Here is a 27,533-nt window from a genome sequence, read left to right as displayed (position 1 = left end):
TGAATAAATGTACACATTAATGACGATACCTTCTAGAATATACGTTGACCAATCAAGACCCAGGGGCCAGGGCATCCCCCCACCTACACACCCCCACACACAAGAATGTTGTGAGAAACTACAATAATAAAAATATTATAAGAAATTACCTAATTAAGAAAAGGTAAAATGTTGTAAGATACTACATTTGATCGAATTTTCACTGTTGACTTAATTTTACGACGTTAATCCACCTTAAAACGTTCCCAAAACCAGCGTGAGGGTTGGTTATTAAGGTGGTATATGGTTATTTTCGGGGTGGTCAGAGGATATTTCGAGTTGGTGAGGTAGATTAGTGGTTCAGGATGGTGGTTTTTGTGGTTAGAGGTGGTTGTTTTGGGGTCGAAAGGTGATTTTTAGGAGTGACGGAGGTGATTTCAAGCAAGTTGGGTTAGTTTTGGAATGAAAGTAATGGTTTTAAGAGTGTTTTGAGGTCGGTCAACAGTGAAAATCCGATATAGGTAATACTTTACAACATTTTACCTTTTAGTAGATAGTTTTATTACAATATTTTCCTTTAATTAGGTAGTTTATTACAACATTTTTTTTTATTACGTGGTTTCTCATATAAGAAGAACTCCATACTCTGTATTTGTTAAGCCAATGTAAAACACTTACAATAAAAGATGGAAAGTATATTTATTTAAAGCTCATCACACGCACATACATGCATGCGATATGTATAACAGTATGAACCTTATATATTAAATAGTATACAGCCAACAATGGCAAGAAACACCACTATCAACATATTTGTAGTAATAATAGATATCTTAAGTTCGACTAACGGATGACTTAACATATAAATGGCACGTAATGAACAACACCGAAATGATGTGCGTTCATTATGTCAAGATAAATATGCGTTGATATATATGCCATTGATCAAGCATTGCAAAGAGAAGCACCAATATCTTTAGCAACGCCAAGAAGATAGTTGGCGTAAATATCAGGTTCAGGAACATTCTCATTCATCTTCTCATAGTCAAAGCTCCAAGTTACAGTACAACCCTCATCCTTTGGAATTGCTTGAATCTTTGACATTAATGTCTCTTTGCAGTACTTCTCTACTATTTGTCCTCCAAGGTGGCTGTACCTTACACACCTCTTTTCGTCGTTAAGCTCTTCAATTTTCGTCGTGACGATTGCTTGTTCCCCGACTTCATCTGTGGATCGGAGGCATATTTAGAGATTATTATGTAGACAAAAACAAGCAAGAAATACTCTATAATGATTTGATTTGATATGCTAATTTTAGTACTTGTAAGCAAATACTTGTAGTCTTGTACTACTTATTTGCTCAAATAAGTTTAACATAACAAATCCTAAATACTATTGCGGTAAGCTAGGCGTCAATAAGGCTATGTTTAGTTCACCTAGTTTAAGGACGTTATTATTATATTTATTTCAGATCTTATGTGAGAAAAATAAGTTCATATATTAAATAGCAGTAAGGCTACATTTAGTTCACCTTATTTAATACATATGACTCCATAGTGTTATATATTATTCCTTATTAATTAGCGTACATATCCCTACTTTTATATTTATAGTGTTGAAACGATTATGCCCTAAAAATATTTTATTATAAATAGTGTTGAGACAAGTATGAGTAAAATCTTATAAATAGTGTTGAGACGATTATGTCCTAAAAATATTTTTTTATAAAGTATGAGTAAACTCTCATGAATAGTGTAGAGACGATGATGCCCCTAAAAATGTTTATTTACGCATGAAATTATAATCACGCTTTTGTGAAAAGTGTTGAGACGATTATGTCCCTAAAATGTTTATTTATCTATTTGTCCTCATTAGTGTTAATTGGTTACCCTAAAATATATTGTGTTGACAGCTATACTCCTAAAAATATTTGTTTGCATATTTTTTTTCCTCCTGAATGCTATTAACAAATAAATTTATAACACAACACCAAATTAAAAGAACCTCCTGAATATGACTAGCTTCGACAGCGCTAGCCACCTTAGTTAAATCAAAGTTTGATAAGTCAAATAGTAACTACAATAAAATCATATACGAATGAAAAGAAATCGATTAGTTAGATAAAATAAATTTAGACCATATCATCAGAAAAATTAAGTATAAAAATATTAGAAATAATAAGTTTAGATCTAATTAGGTTAAATAGTAATTTAAAATATAATCAAATAAATAAAAATAAGGTGAACTAAACATAGCCTAATTGTAAGATGTACGTTCTTACCAATAACATAATACCATGTTATGACAGCACCAACTCTATCCCAACACTCTCCCTCACTTAGCTCAACTTTTTGAAATTTGTTGGGGCACACCTTAGGTACAAGGAATGGTTTGTGAGCCCAAATTTCAAAAAACTTGTTTGCATCACATTTGAGCTCTGTTTGGCCTTCAACCCTTTGAAGCTGAGGCATTTTTTCTCTCTCTAATGTCTTTCTCTATTAAAAATAGAATTACTCTTGATCTAAATATGTTTTTTATTCTTTAACTGACTTATGAAATATGTTATGTTTTGAGGTTTAAATAGAAGTGTTAAGGGCTCAAATTAAGATAAGAGATGCACTCTCTAGAATGTTGTATCACTATGAACCACTCCTTTAACTTGTTTGATTCCCCTTTATTACTTCAAAAAGAAGATCCTATATTGTATGGTTAAGGAAGATCAAGGAGTGGAACGATTTGTCCCTTCATCTCCCCTAAAAGTGGGTTTGATCCTCACCCACTCTCATGTGATAGGAGGGACACCTTCCGTATTTTATCATGTAAAAATATATATATATATATATATATATATATATATATATATATATATATATATATATATATATATATATATATATATATATATATATATATATATATATATATATATTATATGATGAAGGGAATGGCCATAAAATGAATATATGGGGTAATCAAACTTTTTCTTACGTTTGTGTAAAGCTATATACACTTTTTTACTATACCAATAATCAGTACAAGAAAAACATATTTCCTCAATTTTTTTACTTACATCGAACACTTCTTTAATTTCTCATTTCAAGGTAATAACTACATAATCTAATTATCAAATCATATTTCATTTGAATCCTAGTGTGTATCCAGGGCAACGTAATACCCTAGTTTGTTATTTTTGCTATGATTTTTGTATATGAGAAAATTTTGAAGTTATGATGTAATTAATAAGTAATTGCATAATATGAAATATTTGATTTTTTTATTATTATAAATATCATTAGTGGAAGGAGTAAGTAAGATAAATAAAAAGTACGGAGTATAAAATACTTTCTTTTAGTGTAGCTGTGGTGGAGGCATAAATAATTACATAGTTATAACTACAAGACATTATTACTTTTTAATCAAAACCATTGAAAATTAATGTAAAAATGGGAGATTAATTTTATATCTTCATTTTTCATTCCATAAATCACATGTATTCAAAACCTTGGAGCAACTATATTTAAATTTTTAATTGAAAAACTGGCATGAGCATGGACATTGAACATTTGCATGAGAGAATAGTGTTGGACATTGAACATTTGCTTTAAAACAAAAAACTCGATAATCTAATAGTATCCTTAACCTATAAGGATAATATTTGGATAATATTTTCTATTTATCAGATGGTAACATAGCTTTTTTTTTTTTTTTTTTTTTTTTTTTTTTCTTTTTTTTTTTTTTTTTTAACATATTATTTCATCAAACAAATTACTAACAATTATAACTGGGATAACACTCCTCTTCATGTGGATGGCAAATCAATTAGATGCATGGTACAGTGCTGAGTTCCATTATGCTAACGAAGATGCATCAAGGCATGATATACATTGCACGTATAAACCTTTGAATTAAAATTTAAGTTACCTTACATTTCAATAAGGAAATACATTAATACAGTACTAAGTTTTACCTACCATCTTAGCTATATATTATGCACTAGGTTAGGTCCTGTGTAATAATGTACGGCTGTTAAAGTTCCAATATATGTCATATTATTATAAAATAAACTCTCTGATTTCAGGGAGTTTATTTTATAATAATATGACATATATTGGAACTTTAACAGCCGTACATTATTGCACAGGACCTAACCTAGTGCATATATATTGATTTAGTACAATTAATTTACGTTTTAGCCAATCTTTATTTACCTTATTAAAAATTTACATTAAATAAATTTTAACCAAAAAAAATAAAAAAATCAAAATTAAAAGACACACCAGGAGATGATACGTGTCATTGCTAGTATGTCTTTTAGTATATAGTTATTGATTGATTGATTAATTGATTTCTATCTAATAAAATTATATTTAATTTGAATAAGATAATTAGTATCTAATTGTACTATTTATTATGTATTTCATTATTTAACAACTTTAATTTTAAAGTTTGAAAAACTATGTACTCCTATTGTTTTTTGATTTGATGAAAAATAATAATTTTATTTTTCTATTAAATAGTCAATAGTTGTTGAATATCTTTAATTTACTCCATAACATATCAAATATTTAATATGGCTCTCCTAATACAAATCTTTTTTGATCAAGTCATAAAATTTCAAGATAATTATCAAAATACGAAAAGAAAACACTTTCATGATTAGCAAACTAACAATACGGGGCATAGCTCGGATCATACACTAGTTTTCTTATAATAAATACTCCGCATGCAGCAATAATACGTAGAAGTTAAAGACCAGTTGATAGCCTGATACACACTTAAAAATTGAAAGTTTTACAATATAACATGACGTTTATTTATTGTAAGGTGGCTAATTGTAGCTTATAATCTTGTAATCAACCCCATCAAGTAATATGTATGTATGAATGCACCATACATAATAAGCATGAAAGCATTGCGTATCATCAATTCATCATCATCAAGCGTTGCAAAGATGAGCATCGATATCTTTTGCAATGTCAAATGCTAAATCCTTGTGCATAATTGGTTCAGGAGCACCTTCATTCAGCTTCTCATATTCATAGCTTAACTTCATAATGCAGCCCTCGGCCTCGGCCTCGGCCTTCGGAGTTACTTGTATGTTGGTCGTGAAGGTCTTGTAGGTTTGTAGGATTTGTCCGTCAACAATACTGTATCTCAACGACCTGTTCCCAAAATCCAGCTTCTCAACTCTTGTCTTGGCTGAACTTAATGTGGTCTCACCGTTATTGTCTACAATGGCAAATTCATAAATTATTAAGATCGTTACGATTTTTCAATCGATAAATACAATCAAAATTCGTAACTTAATGTATTTTTGAAAAAATGTTAATTGTTAGATGTTTTTAATTAGTGAAATAAGAATCCCTTACATAAATCCTAACAAAAAGAAAGGGCTAGAAGCATCAGTAAAAATAATTTAAGTTCAGCAAATATAGTTTTGTTCCAGTAAAAATAATTTCAGTTCAGCAAAAATAAAGTGAAGTGAACGGGTCTTCCAATATAGTTTAGTTCTAAAATTTTAGGTCATTTTGATTTCAGGAATCGGTTCCAACTAGTTACAAGTTTGGTTCCTAAAATTGTGATCAAGTACGTATCTGGTTATGCATGCTCACCCCTATTAAAAACAATGGCACAAAGCAAGTACGTGTTAAGATCAAAATATCACTTAATTAATACGAAGTACTTACTTATGAGATAAGTCCAATTACATACAGCACCAACCTTATCCCAATCCCCCTCAACAAGCTCAACTTTGGCAACTTTGTTAGGGGTTATTTTTGAAATAAGGTGTGCTTTGCTAGCCCAAACATCAAAGAACTTGTCGGCGTGACATTTGAGCTCAACTTGGCTTTCAATCCTTTCAAGTTGAGCCATTTCTTCCTCTCTTAAACCTCACTAATTAATATTATTGAGAAATTTTAGGCTTTAACTTTGATCGATTGTCGGAGGGTATGCAAGAGCAAGGGTGCCTTTTATAAGTAGAAAATAGATATGAATTTCCCTCTTTGATCAGACTATCAAGGTCAATATTTCTTCACTTTGAATTGAACCACTCCTTTAAATTTATTGAAGATTTATTCTCCATTATTTCTTTAAAAGGAGAAATTCTGATTTAATAATGAGGAAGGCATCAATAGTTGTCCTTGCTTTTAGACCACATAACATACACTAATGCACTTAATTATATAATATATATATATCTAAGCAAGACCACATATTCTTGGTGTTGGAATCTTGGAATAAAACCTTGGAATTATTTGCATTGTTAATTATTTGAGATTTTTGCTTTATTTTTATTCTTTATTTATATATGTATATTTTTGAAAAAAGTCCTAAAGGACATTATATTTCATCAATTAAAGCCATATGACATCTACAACTGACAATCAATGATAATGAAAACAAATTTAACAAAATCAAACAAGAATTAACTAGAAAGGGCTAAAAATCCAAATATATAGATATAACAATTCAGCACATTCTCGATTCTTTGTATCTTACAACTTTTTGAGTAGATCAATCACCGCTTCACAAATTTGTGAGAAAGAAAATTCTTGTGCTCATTTCGTAACCCAAATCCGAGCAATAATCAATCATAGCCCCGCACAACACGAGACCAAATTAAGCGCAAATAAAACCTTATATTTCAAACGAGATCGAAAAAACCTTATCTTTTGAAGGAGATAAACTCTTTCTTTCAAGGGAGACATTAGTATAACATAGAAAAAAAAAACTTAAAAGAAAATTAAATTGGAGCTTTCCGCCGGTGAAATTGGATGGAAGTCCATTCATACAATGAAGGCTAGAGTTTTGGAGAGAGAAGAGAAAACAGAGGCTAGGATATTTTTTAATTCTTAATTATTCTTTATTATTTAGAAACAGATAGTTTGGCGGTAAAGGTCTACATTTTGAAATTAAAAGAGCTAAACCCTAAATCCAAGTGTTATTTATGCAGTGTAATTTAGTAAAGCAAAATTAGCCTCAACAACATAAATTTTCAACAAGTTGCACGTAGCAGCATGAACTTTGACTAAAGGCTAAAGCAACATAAACTTCTTCGTATGCACAAAATATCATAAATGAAACTCGACACTAGAGATTTTTTTTATGATAATATGTCTTTAATATTTTATTTTTATCAAAATCATCTTGGTTTGTGTGCCTTGATTTGCATGCCGGAAGAATGATCGATCAGACAAGGTTTTGGAGGTCATAATAGTCCGTAGGGCTCAATTTTGAGATCAAATTTAGCATAAACTTACCAAAAACACATCGATATTCGTGCTATGAAACGTCGTCTCGGTTAAGGTCTTGGGTCAATGTAAAGTTTTAGGGCTAAATACCATGAGGTCAAAATTTGCAAAAAGTTGATAAATATTTATTTTACCGCGTCTTCGACAAAATTTTTGGTGTTGGGTTTTATTTATGATATTTTGTGCACCAACGACGAAGTTGATATAGTTACTGCTATTAGTCAAAGTTTATGCTATTACGTGCACCTTGTTAAAAGTTCTTGCTTTTAATACCAATTTTCCCTTTATTTAATAATAATTTTTTTTTGACAAAAATATTTAATAATAATTAAAGGTATAAAAGGTGAAATTACATATATTGCTAAACATGAGTATCAAAATGATTCAACGAATTATAAGGAAAACACAAATGAACTATTAGTTAGGATCAATGTACAAGTTAGACCAACTTATTGACCCTAATTCAGGCTAGCTTTCTACTACCTTTTTTGAGGGCATGTATTGGAACAAATTAAGTTCGTAGCCCTTGTATTTGTTCATCATTCTTAATTTATGTAACTTTAATGACTTGATTTCATATTTTTCTTCTACATTCAAAGGACCGATGCAGAAACAACCACATTCTATGCATGCTTCCTTACAATACAAAACTTCGATCTTATATGCATAATCAATGTTTTAACACTTAAAAGAGAGTTTCTTTATTTATAAAGCTACCAAAACATACATTATCCATGCATGTGACATATGCATAACCCTTGATATTTTAAAAGTTACAGCCAAAATAAACACTATTAGCTGCAACATTTAATTTGTAGTAATAGTACTAGTAGATAATTTAAGGTAGTAGTAAATCATGCAAAACACATGCATGTATAACCATGAGATCGATCTAGCTAGCATTCATGACAAGATAAATGGCATGCCATTATTGATCAAGCATTGCAAAGACAAGCATCGATATCTTTAGCAGTGCCAAGAAGATAATCGGTGTAAAGATCTGCTTCAGGTGCATTCTCATTCATCTTCTCATACTCAAGAGTCCACTTTACAGTGCAACCTTCATCCTTTGGAATTGCTTGAATCCTCGACTTTAATGTCTTGTAGTACTGCTCCACAATATGTCCACCAAGATAGTTGTAGCTTACAAGCCTGTTTTCTCTGTCACATTCTTCAACTCTGGTCTTGACAAATGCATGTTCCCCGATTTCATCTGTTGAGGCATTGTTAGAAATTATTGTGCATCATTATTTATTCGCGTCATAATAATAATAACAGAAGTTTTTCAGTGCAGTAGGGGTTACATATAGAGTGTTACTGGTTTTAAAAGAAGTTACTTGTAGGTGATACTTGTATTTTAGGTTACTTGTATGAGTTACTTGTAGGTGTTATTTGTATTTTAGGGTTACTTGTATGAGTTACTTGTAAGTAACCCCAAACCAAACCCCAATACCAAATAAGTAACACTCTAAAAGTAAACCCTGATAAAAAATTTGTATAATAATAATTATGACATGGTCATATTCATAATTGTGTTTTTTTTTTTTTTTTTTTTTTTTTTTTTTTTTTTTTTTTTTACCACACAAATAAAGGTATTTAGCAATAAGTTAACATATACAAATAAGTACTCAGTAATGATTTGATTCAATCTGATAATTTAAAAAAAAAAAAATTGTACTCGTAAGAAAAGTTTTACTCAAATAATTTGAACTTAACATATCCTAAATATTATCACAATAAGTGTAAAATGTTCTTACCAATGACATAGCTCCAAGTGATGACGGAACCAACTCTATCCCAACACTCCCCCTCATTAAGCTCAACTTTTGGAAATTTAATAGGGCACATGTTTGATACAAGGGACGGATTCTGACCCCAAATTTCAAAAAACTTATCAGCATCACATTTGAGCTCAACTTGACCTTCAGCCTTTTGAAGTTGAGCCATCTTTTCCTCTTTCTATCTCTTGATCTAAATATGCCTTTGTTTTTTTTCTTTCTTTAACCAACTTATGAATGAAATATGTTATGTGTTGAGGTTTAAATAGTGTTAGAGATAGCAGAAAATATATGTATATTTTCCGATATCTCTAACAAATAGATATGTTGGGGGGGCTCAAATTAGGATAAGAGATGCACTCTCTAGAATATCACTATGAACCACTCCTTCAACTTGTTCGATTCCCTATTTTTTTCTTGAGAAAGTCTTTATTATTGCCATGTTGGGAATGGACATATTAGGAATATATAGAATAGTGGTCGATCAATTTGTTTCCTTCCTTTATGCAAGTTGTTTCAATTTGCAACTCTATACATTTAATAAAATTATATCAATGTTTTTGTCAAAAAAAAATATTATATCAATGCGGAATCCTGTTTTATTAGTCTTGATTTAAGGTTTCAAATTAAAATACCAACTTATTATACAGTATAATTTTTGTATTTGTATATATTATTACACTGAAATTAAACAAATAAATCAAGGGATGCTTGGCCGCATCAAGTGATGGTATTGAGAATAAAATTAGGTCTACCTAATGGTTGGAGGCCCTACTTCCACTTGTATGTGTAAAAGGGTTTTGATAAGAAATAAATAAAAGCGGATCTATCTACTGATTTAGGTATTGTGTGTAGAGCTGTCAAAAGTTCACCCAACTCGAAATACCGACTCAAACCCGATTATGAACCGACCCATCTGAACCCGAAAAAATGGTGACCCAAACCCGATCTAACCCGACCTGAAACCAATCGTAGACCCGAGTATGTGAGACCCGAACCCGAACATGAACTAACCTGGAGATGACCCGACCCGAATGTAACCTGTAAATTATTGACCTGAACCGAACCTGACTTGAACCGAAATTGACCCAAACCCGTTTTAACCCGTCAAAACACGAATTTATCCCGACTTAGCTTGTTACTAACCTGACCTGAATTCAACCCGACCTGTTCCTAACCCGATTCGAATTTAACCCAACCTGTTACAAACCCGACCCGAAATCAACCCGACTTGTTATTGACCTGACCCAAACTCAACCCGACATGTTATTGACCCGACCCAAATTTTACAAGACCTATTACTAACCCGACCTAGAAATTCAACCGGATCTGTTACTAACCTGACTCGAAATAAACACGACTTGTTATTGACCCGACCTAAATTCAACCCAAATTGTTCCTGACCCGATTTCAAATCACCTTAAATGCAATTTAGACCACCTTATTATTGTTGATCAAATCATTTTGTCTTGAGAGACCAAATCGGTCTAGGCCAGCAAAAGAAAGGAGCATCATCCTCAAAATTAAGAGTTAAATATAGTATATATTTTTTGTATGGTAAAAGGAGATAATTATCTTCCTACCTAAATTATAAACTATAGTTCCCTAGTATATTGCCATATAAATTATAGTCAAAAAGGAAATAATTAGCTTAATAAAAATGATAATTATATATTTATAGTTAGTTGAACCCGAATATGACCTGACTTGTTAGAAATAACCCGACCTAATTGTAACCTGCAAATTATTGACTTGAACAGAACCCGACTTGGAAATGACCCAACCTGATTAACCCGCAAATTATTGACTTGAATCGAACTCGACTTGAAACCGAGAATGACCCGACTTGAAAATGACCCAACTTGATTATAACCCGCAAATTATTGACTTGAATTGAACCCGACTCAAACCCGAGAATGACCCAACCTGATTCTAACCTGCAAATTATTGACTTGAACCATACCCGATTCGAACCCGAGAATTACCCTAACCCGTGAAAACCCGACATATTGTTCACCCGACCCGAATGTAACCTGACCTGTTATTAACCCGATCTAAACCTGACCCAAACCCGATAAGAAGTATGACCCGACATGACTCGACTCAAGTATGACCCAACCCAAACCCGACTCGCATAAGTTATAGAAATAATCCGAATTGAACCGTCTCGAGTTTACCCAACCAACTCTTACCAACCCAAACCCGACTCGTTTACCCGAATTGAAAGCTCTACCTGAAACCTCAAAAATTTCTCAAAAAGCGTGGATATTAAGCCTTCAATTTTGGAACTTTTTGACTATTTTTCACCCGAAAATAAAAATTTTCGAAATGTTTATCATGGTCCCTAATACCCTCTAGGAGTCCAATTGGATGTGGCTGGGTGGAACCATCCAATTTGCCTTTAAACAACCAATTTACCGGTTTACAACTTGCACCGATTTCATTAACTCAAGCTTACCACGAACATTTATGATAACATATAATGATCATATATGGATCCAAACGGAATTATGTGACCCCAAGATGTATCCACTAAAATCTCAATGCTTTTTGACACCAGGTCCCAAAGACTAAAAAAATCTCAAAAAGCGTGGATATAGCTTTCAATTTTTGAATTTTTTTACTTTTATCGCCCGGAAATAAAAATTGCCTAAATGTTTACCATGGTTTCTAATATCCTCTCGGAGTCCAATTGGGTAGGTGGAACCATCCAATTTACCTTTCAACAGCCAATTTACCGGTTTACAACTTGCGCCGATTTCATTAACTCAAGTCTACCACAAACATTTTTGACAACATATAATGATCATATATGGTTCCAAATGGCATTATATGACCCCGGGATTTATCCCCTAAAATCTAAAGGCTTTTCGACACCGGGCCCCGAAACCTCCAAAATTCTCAAAAAGCATAGATATTGGCCTTCAATTTTTGAATTTTTTTAATTTTTTATCGTCTAGAAGTAAAAATTGCCGAAATGTTTACCATGGTCTCTAATACCCTTAGGGAGTCCAATTGGGTGGGTGGAACCATTAAATTTGTTTTTAAACGATCAATTTACCGATTTACAACTTGCGCCGATTTCATAAATTCAAGCCTACCACGAACATTTTGACAACATCTAATGATCATATATGGTTTCAAACGGCATTATATGACCCTGAGATGTATCTTCTACAATCTCAAACCTTTTCTACACCTGGCCTTGAAACCTCCAAAATTTCTCAAAAAACGTGGATATTAGCCTTCAATTTTGGAATTTTTTGACTTTTTTTTGTCAGGAAATAAAAATTGCCGAAATTTTTACCATGGTCCTTAATACCCTCCAGTAGTCCAATTGGGTGGGCGGAACCATCCAATTTGACTTTAAACAACCAATTTATCGGTTTACAACTTGCACCGATTTCATTAACTCAAGCCTACCATGAACATTAATGACAACATATAATGATCATTTATGGTTACAAACGGCATCATATGACACCGAGATGTATCCCCTAATATCTCATTTCTTTTCAACACCGGGCCACGAAACCATCGAAATTTATAAAAAAAACATGGATATTAGCCTTCAATTTTGGAATTTTTTGACTTTTTTTCGCACTGGAATAAAAATTGCTGAAATGTTTACCACGGTCCCTAATACCTTCCGGGAGTCCAATTGGGTGGGTGGAACCATCCAATTTGCCTTTAAATGACCAATTTACCGGTTTACAACTTGCACCGATTTCATTAACTCAAGCCTACCACGAACATTTATGACTACAAATAATGATCATATATAGTTCCAAACGACATTATATAACCCCGAGATGTATTCCCTACAATTTCAATACTTTTAGACACCGGGCCCTCGAACACTCCATATTTCTCAAAAAGCGTAGATATTCGCCTTCAATTTTGAATTTTTTGACTTTTTTTCGCCCTTAAATAAAAATAGCCGAAATGTTTACAATGGTCCATAATACCCTCCCGGAGTCCAATTTGGTAGGTGGAACGAACCATCCAATTTGCCTTTAAAAGACCAATTTGCCAATTTAATACTTGCACCGATTTCATTACTTCAAGCCTACCACAAACATTTATGACAATATATAATGATCATATATGGTTCCAAACGAAATTATATGACCCCGAGATGTATCCCCTAATATATTAAGGATTTTCAACAACGGGCCTCGAAACCTCGAAAATTTCTCAAAAGCGTGGATATTAAGTCTTCAATTTCGGAATTTTGTGACTTTTTTTTCTCGTAAATAAAAATTGCCAAAATGTTTACTATGGTCCCTAATACTCTCCAGGAGTCCAATTGGTTGGGTGGAACCATCCAATTTGCCTTTAAATTTTCGATACCGAGCCTTAAATTGTGGAATTTTTTGACTTTTTGTCGCCTATAAATAAAAATTGTCAAATTGTTTACCATGGTCCCTAATACAATCCAGGAATCCAATTAGGTGGGTGGAACCATCCAATTTGCCTTTAAACGGCCAATTTATCAGTTTATAAATTGCACCAATTTCATTAACTCAAGCCTACCATGAACATTTATGACAACAAATAATGATCATATATGGTTCCAAGTGGCATTAAAGGACCCCGAGATGTATCCATTAGAACTTCAAGACTTTTCAACACCGGGCACTGAATTCTCCAAAATTTCTCAAAAAGCGTGGATATTAGGCTTCAATTTTGAAATTTTGACTTTTTTTCACCCGCAAATAAAAATTGTCGAAATGTTTACCATGGTTCCTAATATCGTCCGGGAGTCCCATAGGGTGGGTGGAACAATCCAATTTGCCTTTAAACGACCAATTTACCGATTTACAACTTGCACCGATTTCATTAATTCAAGCCTATTACGAACATTTATGACAACAAATAATGATCATATATGGTTCCAAACAGCATTATATGACCCCGAGATGTATCCCCTAAATTTTCAAGACTTTTCGACACTGGGCCCCAAAACCTCTAAAATTTCTCAAAAAGCGTGGATATAAATTGCCGAAATGTTTATTGCCCAGAAATATAAATTGCCGAAATGTTTATCATGGTCCCTAATACCATCCAGGAGTCTAATTGGGTTGGTGGAACCATCCAATTTGCCTTTAAATGGCCAATTTAATTACTGGTTTGCACGGATTTCATTAACTCAAGCCTACTACGAACATTTATGACAACATATAATGATTATATATGATACCAAACGTCATTATATGACCCTGATATTTATCCCCTAAAATATTAATACTTTTCTACAACGGGCTCCGAAACCTCCAAAATTTCGCAAAAAGCGTGTATATTAGCCTTCAATTTTGAAATTTTTTAATTTTTTTTCGCCCGAAAATAAAAATTGCCAAAATGTTTTCCATGGTCCCTAATACCCTTAGGAAGTCCAATTGGGTGGGTGGAACCATCCAATTTGTCTTTAAACGACCAATTTACCGGTTTACAACTTATACCGATTTCATTAATTCAAGCCTAGCACGAACATTTACGACAATAAATAATGATCATATATGGTTCCAAACGGCATTATATGACCTTGAAATGTATCCCATAGAATTTCAAGACTTTTTACACCGGGCCCCGAAACCTCCAAAATTTCTCAAAAAGCATGGATATTAGCCTTCAATTTTGAAATTTTTTGACTTTTTTCCGCCCGTAAATAAAAATGGCCGAAATGTTTACCATGATCCCTAATACCCTCCGGGAGTATAATTAGGTGTGTGGAACCATTCAATTTTCTCTTAAACGGCCAATTTATCGATTTACAACGGCCAATTTAATTAACTTTGCACCAAACATGACTTGAACTGAAATTGATCCAAACTCGTTTAACCCGTCAAAACCCAAATTTAACCTGACTTGTTACTAACCTGACCTGAAGTCAACCGTACCTGTTCCTAACCCGATCCGAATTTAACTCAACCTGTTACAAACCCGACCCGAAATTAACCCGACTTGTTATTGACCTGACCCAAATTCAACCCGACTTGTTATTGACCTGACCCGCATTTTATCTTACCTACTTCCTCCGTTCTTTTTTACTTGACCTGCTTTGAATTTTTTATTATTCACTATGCCATCTTTGACCGTTTTTGTGAATAACATGAAAGGAAAAACATATTCATGCGGGATCTTTTTGAATTTGTTTCCATAAGTACTATCATAATATATAACTTCTATAATTTTTAATTATGGCAAATTAAAGTTATTGACCGTTAAATTTATGCATAGGCAAGCGTGATAAAAGAAACGGGTCAAGTAAAAAAAAACGGAGGTAGTATTACTTACGTACCCAACCCAAAAATTCAACCCAATCTGTTACTAACTCGACTCGAAATTAGCACGACTTATTATTGACTCGACCTAAATTCAACCCAAATTGTTCCTGACCCGATTTCAAATCACCTTAAATGCAATTTAGACCACCTTATTATTGTTGATCAAAGCATTTTGTCTTGGAAGACCAAGTCGGTTCAGACTAGCAAAAGAAAGGAGCATCATCCCCAAATTTAAGAGTTAAATATAGTATATATTTGTTGTATGGTCAAAGGAGATAATTATCTTCCTAAATTATAAACTATAGTTCCCTAGTATATTTCCATATATATTATAGTCAAAGGAAATATTTAGCTTGATAAAAATGATAATTATCTATTTATAGTTAGTTGAACCCGAATATGACCTGACTTGGAAATGACTCGACCTGATTGTAAATTTGTAGCCTGCAAATTATTGACTTGAACATAACCCTACTTGAATCCGAGAATGACCCGACTTGGAAATGACCCAACCTGATTATAACCCGCAAATTATTGACTTGAACCATTCCCGACTTGAACCCGAGGATGACCCGAATTGAAAATTACCCGGCCTGTTTATAATATGCAAATTATTGACTTGAATCGAACCCGACTCAAACCCGAGAATGACCCGACCTGATTCTAACCCGCGAAGTATTGATTCGAACCGAACCCGACTCGAACCCGAGAATTACCCTAACCTGTTTTAACCCGTGAAAACCCGAATTAAACCCGACCTATTGTTCACTTGACCCGAATGTACCCGACCTTAACCTGATCCAAACCCGATAAGAAGTATGACTTGACATGACCCGACTCAAGCATGACCCAACCCAAACCCGACCTGCATTGTTTATGAAATTAATCTGAATTGAACCAACCCGAGTTGACTTGACCCACTCTTACCCGACCAAAACCCGACCCGTTTACCCGAATTTGACAGCTCTGATTGTGTGTTTGATTTGTGCTGATTATGGTTAATAATCTATCTATAACATATTACTAAAGGAGAAATTAAAAGGACCTTGGCAATATTTCATTAAAAATTCTGCCTCCGAAAGTATTCGTAAAAAAAAAAATAAAAAAAATAAAAATCTTGCACTAAATAAGGATTGTATCAAATTTATTACCTTCGCTTAACATAAAATCTAAATTAAACACTTTTTAAATATTAAATGATTTATTATGTGCAACAAAAAAATATTTTATATCTCACAAATAATACCCCTTTGTTGCACATAATTGTGGGCAGAGGAAGTATAATACAAGATTGGGTTTTTCTATATAGTAACCCTGTTTTTTTCACTTTTCTACGTTGTGCCCCAACATATAACACTTTCTACACTGTAACCCCAATATATTTTTTGTTTCCATACGGTAACCTTGTCGTTATCATGCCGTAAAAAAATTCCGTTAGTGGGGCCCACTCTCCATTATTAATATTTTTTTATCGATTTGCGCGTTTAAAAATATTCCGTCAAAGGTTTCGGGGGGCTATTTTGGTTCTTAGGGGTCCAAATTGAGCTCAAATTTGGCAAAAAAATAACGTAAATGCCTCGTTTTGTGTGTTAAAATGTGAACACGTACATCGAGACATTTCTTAATAAGCAAAACGAGGCATTTACGTTATTTTTTTGCCAAACCTGAGCTCAATTTAGACCCTTAAGGGCCAAAATAGCCCCCGAAACCTTTGACGGAATATTTTTCAACGCGCAAATCGATAAAAAAATATTAATAATGGAGAGTAGGCCCCACTAACGGAATTTTTTAACGGCAGGATAACAACAAGGTTACCGTATGGAAACAAAAAATATATTGGGGTTACAATGTAGAAAGTGATATATGTTGGGGCACAACGTAGAAAAGTGAAAAAAACAGGGTTATTATATAGAAAAACCCTACAAGATTTAACACTTAAAAGAGAGCTTCTTTATTTATAAAATTAAAGCAACCAAACATACATGCATGCATGTGATATACATAATCATTGGTACTTAATTAGCAGCAATAATGCATGACTTAACATAGTAATAAATCATGCATGTTTAACCATAATGATCTAGCATGCATGACAAGATAAAATGGGATGTACATTGACATGCCATTATATTGATCAAACATTGCAAAGACAAGCACCGATATCTTTAGCAATGCCAAGAAGATAATCGACGTAAATATCTGCATCAGGTACATTCTTGTTCATCTTCTCATACTCAATGGTCCACTTTACAGTGCAACCACCATCCTTAGGAGTTGCTTGCATCTTCGACTTTACTGTCTTGTAGCAGTGCTCCACAATATGTCCTCCATGATAGCTGTAGCTTACAACCTTGTTTTCTTTGTCACATTCTTCAATTCTTGTCTTGACGATTGCATGTTCCCCAATTTCATCTGTGGAGGCATTTTTGTAGAAATATTGTGCATCACTACATGTTCTTAATTATATTATACGGTTTTTTTTTTTTTGGTGTTTAGAGAGCCACAAGGATTATAATAACTTGATATGGTCATTTTTATAAAGTTAGGGCTATATATAAGCATTGAATTTACTCTTCGAAAATGTATAAAGTTAGGAATTCATGACAAAAACACACGCAAATCGGTGTAATTAGTGTGTTTTTGTCATGATTTTCTAAATTTAAACAATTTTCAAGAGTAAATTAAATGCTTATATGTAGCCCTTAGGGCTATGTATAGCATTTTCCTTGTTTTTTTAATCACGATGACATAGTTTCAAGTGATCAATTTAATCTGATAAAAATACTCGTAAACAAACAAATATTTGCTCAAAAATTGAGATTAGCATATCTTAACTATTATCGCGGTAAGCTAGCTATGGAGCAATAAGTGTAAAATGTTCTTACCAATGACATAGTTCCAAGTGATGACAGCACCAACTCTATCCCAAGACTCTCCCTCATTTAGCTCAACTTTTGGGATTTTTTTAGGGCACAGTTTAAATACAAGGAGCGGGTTCTGACCCCAAATTTCAAAAAACTTGTTAGCATCACATTTGAGCTCAGTTTGGCCTTCAACCCTTTGAAGCTGAGCCATTTTTTCCTCTTTTCTATCTCTTAAAAATAATATTACGTACTCTTGATTTTAAAAACTTTGTTTTTTTCTTTAATTGACTTATTATGAATTAAGTTTTGCCTTGAGGTTTAAATAGAAGTGTTGGAATCTCAAATTAAGATAATTTAAGATATGCACTTTCTAGAGTGGCATGTATGTTGTATCACAACCACTCCTTTAAGTCGTTCGATTCCCCATTAATTCTTGAGAAAATCTATATTATTGCCATAATGGGAATGGACATAAAAGGAATATATAGAGTAGCGATTAATTTTTTAAGATGTTTGCACTTTGCATCTAATACTATTACCAATAGATAAAAATAAAATATATATATATAATGTGGAATCCTGTTGTGTTAATCTTGATTTTTATATGGTTCAAATTATCAACTTATAATAATTTTGTCTTATTTATATTACGCAGAACATTAAAAGATATTGACGCGATGTATACTTAAAATTTGCAGGAAAACTATAGTGCAACAACAAAGTATTAACAAGTGAAGGAAACGATGAAGGACAAGAGTATGTGACTTCATTAAATCAAGCTAAGAGCGAAAAAACTACATACATCAACAACTTAATTTAATTTAAGGGATTCTTGGCCGTATCTAGGGGTGATAATGAGACTGAGCTATTCGTGAACTGTTCGAGCTCGATTCGGTCAAAGCTCGGTTCGACGAGGCTCGACTCGAGTTTGAGTTCTGCTCGAAACCTTAACAAACTGAGCCGAGCAAGTTAAAGCTCGGCTCGAAAGCTCGTGAACAGGCTCGATTAAATATAAACATATAGTGTATTTTTAGAAAAATATAAACTTTTTTATTTTAGTTAAAAATTTAATTATGAATATTTAAAAATCTGATTAAGATCTAAAAATCAAACTATAAACCAAATCTAATAACATGCATTTGTTTATTTCAGCCCAAAAACAAATGCCCAGCGTCACATGTCTTTAGGCCTTTCATATATAAACTAAAAAAAAAAACCTAACTCCTTTAGTTTCTCTCTCCTGCACTCCCTGCCTCCCCAAGTCCCCAGCTTGCTTCTAACATGAGAAGCTTTTTACTCTCTCCTCTAATCCTCTATTAATCTACTTCCATCAGAAAAAACATTACATCTCCATCTCAATACCAACCCAACACCGCTCCACCGACATCCTCATCGTCACCACTAGCCAAGACGCTCAATCATTACACCTCGTCATCGTTTCCTATATCAATCTCCTTAGCTTGTATGTAAAAGTAAATTGTAATCAATTAATCGGATTTTGTGTGTATGTAATCTGGTTTGATAAATTGAATTTATGAGTAGAAATTAATAACATTGGAGTCTACAACATTTTTATTTGATTAAATGGTTTAGAAAAAAAAATCAGGCTTTAACCGGGTTGTATGGAGTCACGAACTCGAGCCGAGCTTCGAACCTGTGTATGGAGTCACGAGCTCGAACCGAGCTTAGATTTCTAAAGCTCGTCGAGCTTTGAGCTCGAGCCGAGCCTGCTGTGAGACAAACGAGCTCGAGCCAAGCCTACCACTCTTCGGGCTCGGCTCGAAGGTTTAGCACCCCTAGCCGTATCAATTGATGGCTACACTTACTCCGTATTGAAAATAAGATTAGACCAACCTAATGGTTGGATGCCTCCTTCCATACGTGTTAGAGGGGTTTGTTAAAAATAAAAAATTAAACTATAAGATATGTACAGATATCAAAGATAATAATCTTATACAAATTATATCCTAAACCTAAGATGAGAATATTCTATGGATATTCTTTATCAGTTGCTACTAATTTAGGTATTGTGTGGGGTTAGTGGGAAGTAATTAAGTAGGGCTTTTTAATTTATTTTGGTGCAAGTAGTAGAGAGTAGACACTAGACAGTAGAGTCTTTGGTCTTATGCATGGTGGGATATGTGCAGTGCATTTATTTAATTTTTTTTTGCTCTTTTCATGATTTTTTTTTTTTTTTTTTTTTTTGCTCTTTTCACGATTTTTTTAACTTTCTATGTTAACTAAAGGTAAATTACTACAAATTTTTTTTGACAAGAGGTAAATTACTACATGAAAGTAGTCTGAAAATATGTTTCTCACTTGCCTTCTAGAATATTTTTTTATGAATTAAAATTATGGAGTAATTACTAGCTTTGTCCTTGTTAATGCCATGTTTGTTCATTAATATTGTTCAATTAAAGGGGAGTTTTTCCACCGAGTTTCTAAAGCGTCGCATAAAATTTTAATTTTTTAACACACAGTGACACAAATTATAAATTTTAGTTAAACCCCATTAAATAAGAGTTTTGTGATTTCTTTTAAATGAAATAATTTAAGTGCGTGTCATATAAGTACTACCACTACTACGTACAACGTATAAAATAATAAAATTTATCACATATATACATAAATTAATATATACTTTTATATTTTAAACGATACAAACAAATCGTTTATCGCACGGGCTTCATCTAGTTGTTAAATAAAGTAATCTTATTTAGAACATAATAGAAAATCTTAGAACATAATAGAAATACTTTAGAACATAAGGAAAAACTTTAGAACATAAGGGAAAAATATAATAGAGCATAATAGAAAACTTTAGTTTAGAACATAATAGAAATACTTTATATCATAACCTTTTGCCAAATCTCCTTCTTGCTCCTCTTGTCTTTCTCCTTCCTTCGACTCTTGTCTTTCTTCTTTATTCCAATGGAAGTTCGCATAGAGGACCCGGCGGCTAAGCATGTACCTTCAAGACAAACACCTCAAATGAACATGCAACGCATCTACCCGCGAAACTATTCTTGCAATTTGCAACCTTAGCTTAATATATATTTAACTACCTTCCCTAAAGCTAAGCTAGTTACAAATTTATATATTTAATTTCATTTCAATACTTACATATTTTGATTAATTTCTTCCACTATAAATACCATACTTCACTAGTTAGCTAAGTACTCAAATAATAATTAACCTCCATAATCAAATTCGAAAAAGAAAAAAAAAAGTTCGAAAAAATGAAGAGCTATTGTATTAGAAAAAACAACATGGTGGCCATGGGATTGTTTCTTGTTATTCTAGGCCTGGTGATCACTAGCGGTGTCGACGGTGGGCCGGTCAACTTTGGGCGCCTTGTAGCGGGGTTTAAGAGCTGGGATAATGGTATTGTAAAGGCGGCAAATCAAAAACCTACATTTAAAAAAATTTTAAAGAAGAATTTTGACATTTTAAGACGTCTTACTGATCCAAGCAATCTGCAAGACCTTTGTAAAGCTGTTCAATTAATAGAGGAAGAGTACTCCGAAGAACGAAGCCGCTCTATTCCCAACTACCAGACCTTCCAAAGACTTGCCAATTTCTGCAACAACCTAAATAGTCCTCCATCTGTCCGGAATTAATAGTCGTGCTAATAATACATCCTGATGAACAAGGGGTGTATTAGGTTGATGGTGATTGATGTATCATTATCAATCGCTTGTTTGAATTGTTATGTTTTGCTTTCCTAATTTAATAAGCTAGCATGATCATGAGCTAGTCTGCGTACATGGTTTGGTGTGTACTGAGCTAGTTGTTGTTAGTTTGTTTTTCTTTTTGTATTGCACTATGTTTAGGTGAGCTTAAGTCATACTGATATAAATTGCTACTTATATAAAGAATTGCAACCTTCCTTTCATAATACATTACTCCTCTAATCCGAATCTAGATAAGCATGCCATTTTGACTTTTGTGTTATTATATTCAGGAAATTTTGACAATTACCACCTTCTGTTATGCCCATTTTAGCAATTACCCTTCTAATTTTCTTTTTGAAAATTACCATCTTCTATTTTCAAAAACATAAAAAATTACCACATTCTTGCCTTCCAACTACCACATGACGTCATTTTGGGCTCATTCTTTCCCTTTCCTCCCTATTTCCCTCACATTTCTCATTCCTCACTCGATTCTCATCCCCCTTTCACTTTTTTTCCCCCAAACAATCAAAAACACTTCAATTCACTCCTCCAAATCAAAATTGACAAACAATTATTGGTGGTTTGGGGGAAAAAAAGTGAAAGGGGAGATGAGAATCCAAATAGGAATGAGAAATGTGAGGGAAATAGGGAGGGAAGGGAAAGAATGTGCCCAAAATGACGTCACGTGGTAGTTGGAGGGCAAGAAGCTGGTAACTTTTCATTTTTTGAAAATAGAAGGTGGTAATTTTCAAAATAAAAAATAGAAGGTGGTAATTGCTAAAATGGACATAACAGAAGGTGGTAATTGTCAAAATTTCCTTATATTCATCTACTAATTTTGACTTGATTTTTACTAATTACTTTCATTTGCTTTGTTTAATTGCACTGATTTGACTTTATTTTTCTATATTTATTGAGTGGTGGCTTTGATCTATTAATTGTTAAAAAAAATGATGGCATAGTGGTTAAGTATTATATTGTTATTTTTTAATAAAAGGTTGGAGGATTAAACCTTAACTTAAAGATCTGCCACATGGCCGCACAAAATAATCACTCAAAAGAAAAAAAAAAAAAAAAGAAAAAAAAGGGAAGGGGATTGGAGTAATACTAGTACAGTTGTACACTAAGGGCATGTTCTCATACGTTTATTTTCAGTTCAGTTCGGCTCTAATAAGTTCAGTTCAGTTCAGCTCCTAATTTCCTTCTTTTTTAAAATATTCAGTTCAGTTCAGCTCAGCTGAGTTCAGTTCTGTTCAGTTCAACTGAGTTCAGTCATTGAGAACATGCCCTAATACGTATTAATTGTTAACCCTTTTTTCTATTATTTGCCAGTTAATTTTATATATAACCCGTTTATGAAATTAGCCATAAAGCTAGTACTAATTTTTGGTTAAAATGCAAAATGCTTACTCAATTCGACATTAATAAGTTCAACTATTCAAGAGCTTGTTAACTGCGGGTTTGGGCCGCACCCGCAACAACCAAGAGGAGAGTCTATTTCACAAGACCAAATGAGCTTCCATCCCAAAATCATAGAGCAATAGGAGGATTAGCCCTTTAACCTTATAAAGTGTTTAAGAGCTTGTCAAATACGGGTTTGGGCTGCACCCGCAACAACCAAGAGGAGAGTCCATTTCACAAGACCTAATGAGCTTCCATCCCAAAAATCATAGGGCAATAGAAGGAGTAGCCCCTTAACCTCATAAAGTGTTAACTCTCTTAATTTTTTTATCAATATGAGACACTTACATGCGCTATTTTGGTAGGATATATTTCAATAGGGCTATATCCTTTAAGACAAAGGATAACACTTTGCCCTCAAAAGCTACAGTACTATTAAGTCATACTCGGTATTTCATACTCCGTATTTCATAGTATGGTGAAAGAAGGGTATAGTATACCGCACGTACACTCAGTATTTTTAAAATTAAAGCTCGTGATCTGCAAGTTGAGACGAATGCTTCTGATTATTCAGTGCTACTCATTATTACAAACTAATAAAAGACATGCTCCCATGTATGCGCAATTTATGATTTCAAGCCTAATCTACAATTTGACATTACGTATGGATTAATCACTACGAGTATTTACGTGCTGGTAGTAGGGTAAGTGAAAGGGATTACGAATGCGCTAGCTAAGTTTGCGATTTACGACATTTAACAATAACAAAAACGGAAAAAACAGGTAATAAACAAGACAAGGAGAATTTAACGTGGGAAACCCGAAAACCGGAAAAAAAAAAAAAAAAAAAAAACCCACCAATCTACTATGGAGTAACAATTTGATGAAGATTAATGTAGATTACAAGCTTTAATCACCAGTAAAGCTCCTACCCCAAATTAACCCTCCCAAACACTCAAACCCTAAGTGTTTAATGTACTGTCATCATTGTATACATATATATATAATCAATAAATGTAACTTGTTATCAATTAATAGCAAAGTTTTGATAAGCTGATTAGCGAATCTTTTACTAAAATAGCTAATTTTACAAAAGTATTTATCAAAATGGCTAATTATAATTAAAAATTTCAAAACTAGCTAAATTATTGATTTAGAAGAAAATTATTTTATTTCTTGTTTTCTTTGAACCAGTTTGGTTCTTTTTTTTTTTTTTTTTTTTTTTTTTTTTTAATTTGTCTGTTTGGATTAATTTTAATTTTTTTTAGTCAGAAAATTTAAAGGCCGGTAATTGATAATCATGCCTTTTCACGAAAACTTGGCAGCTTGCCATGAACCAATTATGTTCACAGGTATAGCATATTTTGTGACATAATCAATAAATTTATCTTTGTCACCAAACTCTTGACCCTTGTGTAATTGATAATCAAGGCTAACATTTAGAGAAGAGCTAAATTTGTAATTATCATCATATTTTAGGTACACAAGATCAATAAAATCTTAATGTGGGGCTCTTCATATTCAATTTCAAAGTCAGATTCAAGAACTTCAAAATTTGAGCATTGGAACCTCATTAGCCACTGTATAGGAGATAAGATGATCCATATTCACATTAAAGGAGCAAGAATGGCTTACAAAATCAAGCAATTGAGAAGCAGCAGATTGTTCTTCGAACATATTCATTATTTGCCATTATATGTCACATAAAAATTCGTAAGATTGCTTTATTATACACATTAAACTCAACAATAATATTCAAAAGTAGGCGGCATTATCAGAGAGCATACAATTAGCGGACATGAATAAAGTGAACAATGTCTTCATTCGTAAATCTCATATTGTCGTATAAATTTGTGGCTGTTTTGTTTAAACAATACTACTCGAAAATCCTTTTTGTGGTATGGTCTAGACAAAAATTTAGTTTTTTTTTTTTTTTTTTTTTTGAATAATGAAATTAGATTTTATTATGAGCGGTTATTTATGTATATCTATATGTGGCTTTTAAATATTAAAAAAAAAATCCAAAAAAGTGAACCAAGCTGATTCAAAGGAAAATAAGAAATAGAGTTCTTCCAAGTCAACAATATAACTAGTTTTGGAATTAAATTTTATAATAGTCATTTTGATAAATACTTTTATAAAATTCGCCATTTTGGTAAAAGATCCCTGATTAGCATTATTCACATCCATCGTAAAACGAAGTATGCACGACCATACATGAGCATATTTAACTACATTTATGGATAATTTGTAGGTCATCAAGCATCTTTGCAAAGACAAGCATCGATGTCTTTCGCAACTTCAAACATAAAATCTAAGTATGCATTTGGTTCAGGAACATCCTCGTTCATCTTCTCATACTCGCAACTCCACTTTACAATGCAACCTTCACCCTTTGGAGTTACTTGAATCATTGATTTTAGGGTTTTGTAGAAGCTCTTGAGAATTTGTCCGTCGTGGTAGCTATACCTCACTAGCTTGTTATCTTCGTCAAATTCTTCCACTTTTGTCTTCAAGAATGCTTGTTCACCGATATTAACTACAATAATTATTATTGTTAAACCACAAATAAATTTACTCAAGTAAAGTCATGCTAAGTATAATTTATGTGAAATCTTATCATAAACCATTAAATATTTTAGCGAAATGTTACAATTTTTCTTAAACAAGCACCCTTTCAAGATCGAGGGCATGTAAAATAAGTATACAGCCCCAACCTTATTCCATTCTACTTCAACGAACTTGTGGCCTTTGGGGCATCACACTTAAGCTCAACATGTATATATGTTCTATAGTCTAGATAAAAAAAATAAAAATAAAAATTAACATTATGTAAAGTATGATATTTAGTACATCACCTAGCCTTGCTGGCTTTATCAATCTATTTCTACTATATAGGGTCATTCTTAAAATGACCATGACTATTCTTAAATTATATTGATTGATTTTTTTTTTTTTTTTTTTTAATGTTTGGTCAAACTTTTTTTTTTCAAAAACTAATTTATGATTCACGAAAATCTTATTTTTATTTACATATTATTTTATTAAAATCATTTTTTAATAAAGTAGAAAAATAAGATTAAATTTTAAAAAATTAAAATCAAAATTTTATTCTTCATTATTTTTCAATGATGATTTACAACCATCTATGATTAAAATCAATGAGCACATATACAACCATCTATGATTATTATTGAAAATTTTATGATGATTATTTTTCAAAGATGATTTAATCTAATCTGATTATTTCAAAAATAAACATATATGTGCTCAGATAAGTTGACCTTAACATATCCCTAAATATTACTCGTATTGAGGTAAGCTATGAGACCTAGTAGTAATTATAAGTGCAAGATTCTCTTACCATCGACATAGTTCCAAGTGACGATAGCACCAACTTTACCCCAAACTTCCCCTTCATCCAGCTCAATTTTTGGATACTTATTAGGGCATATTTTTGATACAAGAAATGTTTTGTGAGCCCAAATTTCAAAAAATTTGTCAGCTTGACATTTGAGCTCAGTTTGAGCTTCAGCCTAGCTTCAGCCTTTTGAAGCTGAGCCATTATTTTTGTTCTCTCTCTTAAAGTTACAGTTACTCTTGATCGAAATATATGTTAACTATATGACCTATATCTTGAGGTTTAAATAGAATAACATTGGGGGCTCAAATTCTTTAAGATAAGAGACGTTGTATCACTATTAACAACCACTTCTTTAGCTTGTTCGATTCCCCACTATTTCTTCAAAAAGAAAATTAGATACTCCTTGTTATGGCCCATGCATGGGAATATAAAGGACATAGATTGAATTTTTTTGGGTATTTTAATTTATTTCAATTCATTCATTTCTGTAAGTTGTTTACTCTTGAAGGGGGTGTTTAGTATAAACATTGTAAATAGAATGGAAAGGATTAAAATAAATTAGAGAAAGGGTAATGATAAACGCTATTTTTATTATATATAAGTTCGGTATATATCCTAATGGAATGGAAACAATTTGAGTATATTGCGATTGAGTAAGGAAACGTATTTTGTTTTGACTAGTTTGTCAAGGGTAACAAATTGGAGGATTTTGTTACCCTTAGAAAACGGTATTTGTTACTTTTAACAAATACCAAATTAAACAACTAGATATGGAAATACTTAATTGAATCCGTTTCCTATATCTAAAATTACTAAACCAAACGCCTCCTAAATCCTTATACATCTTAATGCAAATAGAATCTGATTAACTACCGTATTGGTGTTCTAAGTTACAATAGATCGAGTTTACAAAGTCTTGCAGAGTAGAGA

At 32.6% G+C, this 27,533-nt stretch overlaps 5 protein-coding genes and 1 long non-coding RNA gene across 6 annotated transcripts in view; all 6 read right to left on the bottom strand.

Moving 5' to 3' along the window:
* The window catches only part of LOC145642146 (aspartate aminotransferase, cytoplasmic-like), a 117,973-nt gene that overhangs the window by 18,513 nt on the left and 71,927 nt on the right, over positions 1-27,533 (bottom strand). The window lies entirely within an intron of this gene.
* Positions 654-2,541, bottom strand: LOC145642142 (kirola-like). Its single transcript, XM_081693237.1, has 2 exons — positions 2,261-2,541; positions 654-1,205 (listed from the first exon to the last, which is right to left on the bottom strand). Exons 1-2 carry the CDS (start codon positions 2,448-2,450, stop codon positions 925-927), a joined length of 471 nt encoding a protein of 156 aa, XP_081549363.1. The 5' UTR covers positions 2,451-2,541; the 3' UTR covers positions 654-924.
* Positions 4,659-5,953, bottom strand: LOC145556444 (MLP-like protein 31). The gene is made up of 2 exons (XM_081618095.1): positions 5,667-5,953; positions 4,659-5,208 (listed from the first exon to the last, which is right to left on the bottom strand). The coding sequence occupies exons 1-2, from the start codon at positions 5,851-5,853 to the stop codon at positions 4,916-4,918; spliced, it is 480 nt and encodes a 159-aa protein (XP_081474221.1). The 5' UTR covers positions 5,854-5,953; the 3' UTR covers positions 4,659-4,915.
* On the bottom strand, positions 7,909-9,259 carry LOC145642141 (MLP-like protein 31). Its single transcript, XM_081693236.1, has 2 exons — positions 8,990-9,259; positions 7,909-8,445 (listed from the first exon to the last, which is right to left on the bottom strand). The coding sequence occupies exons 1-2, from the start codon at positions 9,177-9,179 to the stop codon at positions 8,168-8,170; spliced, it is 468 nt and encodes a 155-aa protein (XP_081549362.1). The 5' UTR covers positions 9,180-9,259; the 3' UTR covers positions 7,909-8,167.
* LOC145556443 (MLP-like protein 31) lies at positions 17,250-18,434 on the bottom strand. The gene is made up of 2 exons (XM_081618094.1): positions 18,183-18,434; positions 17,250-17,709 (listed from the first exon to the last, which is right to left on the bottom strand). The coding sequence occupies exons 1-2, from the start codon at positions 18,370-18,372 to the stop codon at positions 17,432-17,434; spliced, it is 468 nt and encodes a 155-aa protein (XP_081474220.1). The 5' UTR covers positions 18,373-18,434; the 3' UTR covers positions 17,250-17,431.
* LOC145556442 (uncharacterized) lies at positions 25,360-26,840 on the bottom strand. The gene is made up of 2 exons (XR_014091862.1): positions 26,604-26,840; positions 25,360-25,778 (listed from the first exon to the last, which is right to left on the bottom strand). It is a non-coding gene; the product is annotated as an uncharacterized LOC145556442 (long non-coding RNA).

The sequence above is a fragment of the Chenopodium album genome, chromosome 8 (assembly GCF_948465745.1).
Source record: "Chenopodium album chromosome 8, dcCheAlbu1.1, whole genome shotgun sequence".
Classification (NCBI taxonomy): domain Eukaryota; kingdom Viridiplantae; phylum Streptophyta; class Magnoliopsida; order Caryophyllales; family Amaranthaceae; genus Chenopodium; species Chenopodium album.
The sequence above is the reverse complement of the archived record's forward strand: the minus strand, read 5'-3'. Positions and strand labels throughout refer to the sequence as shown.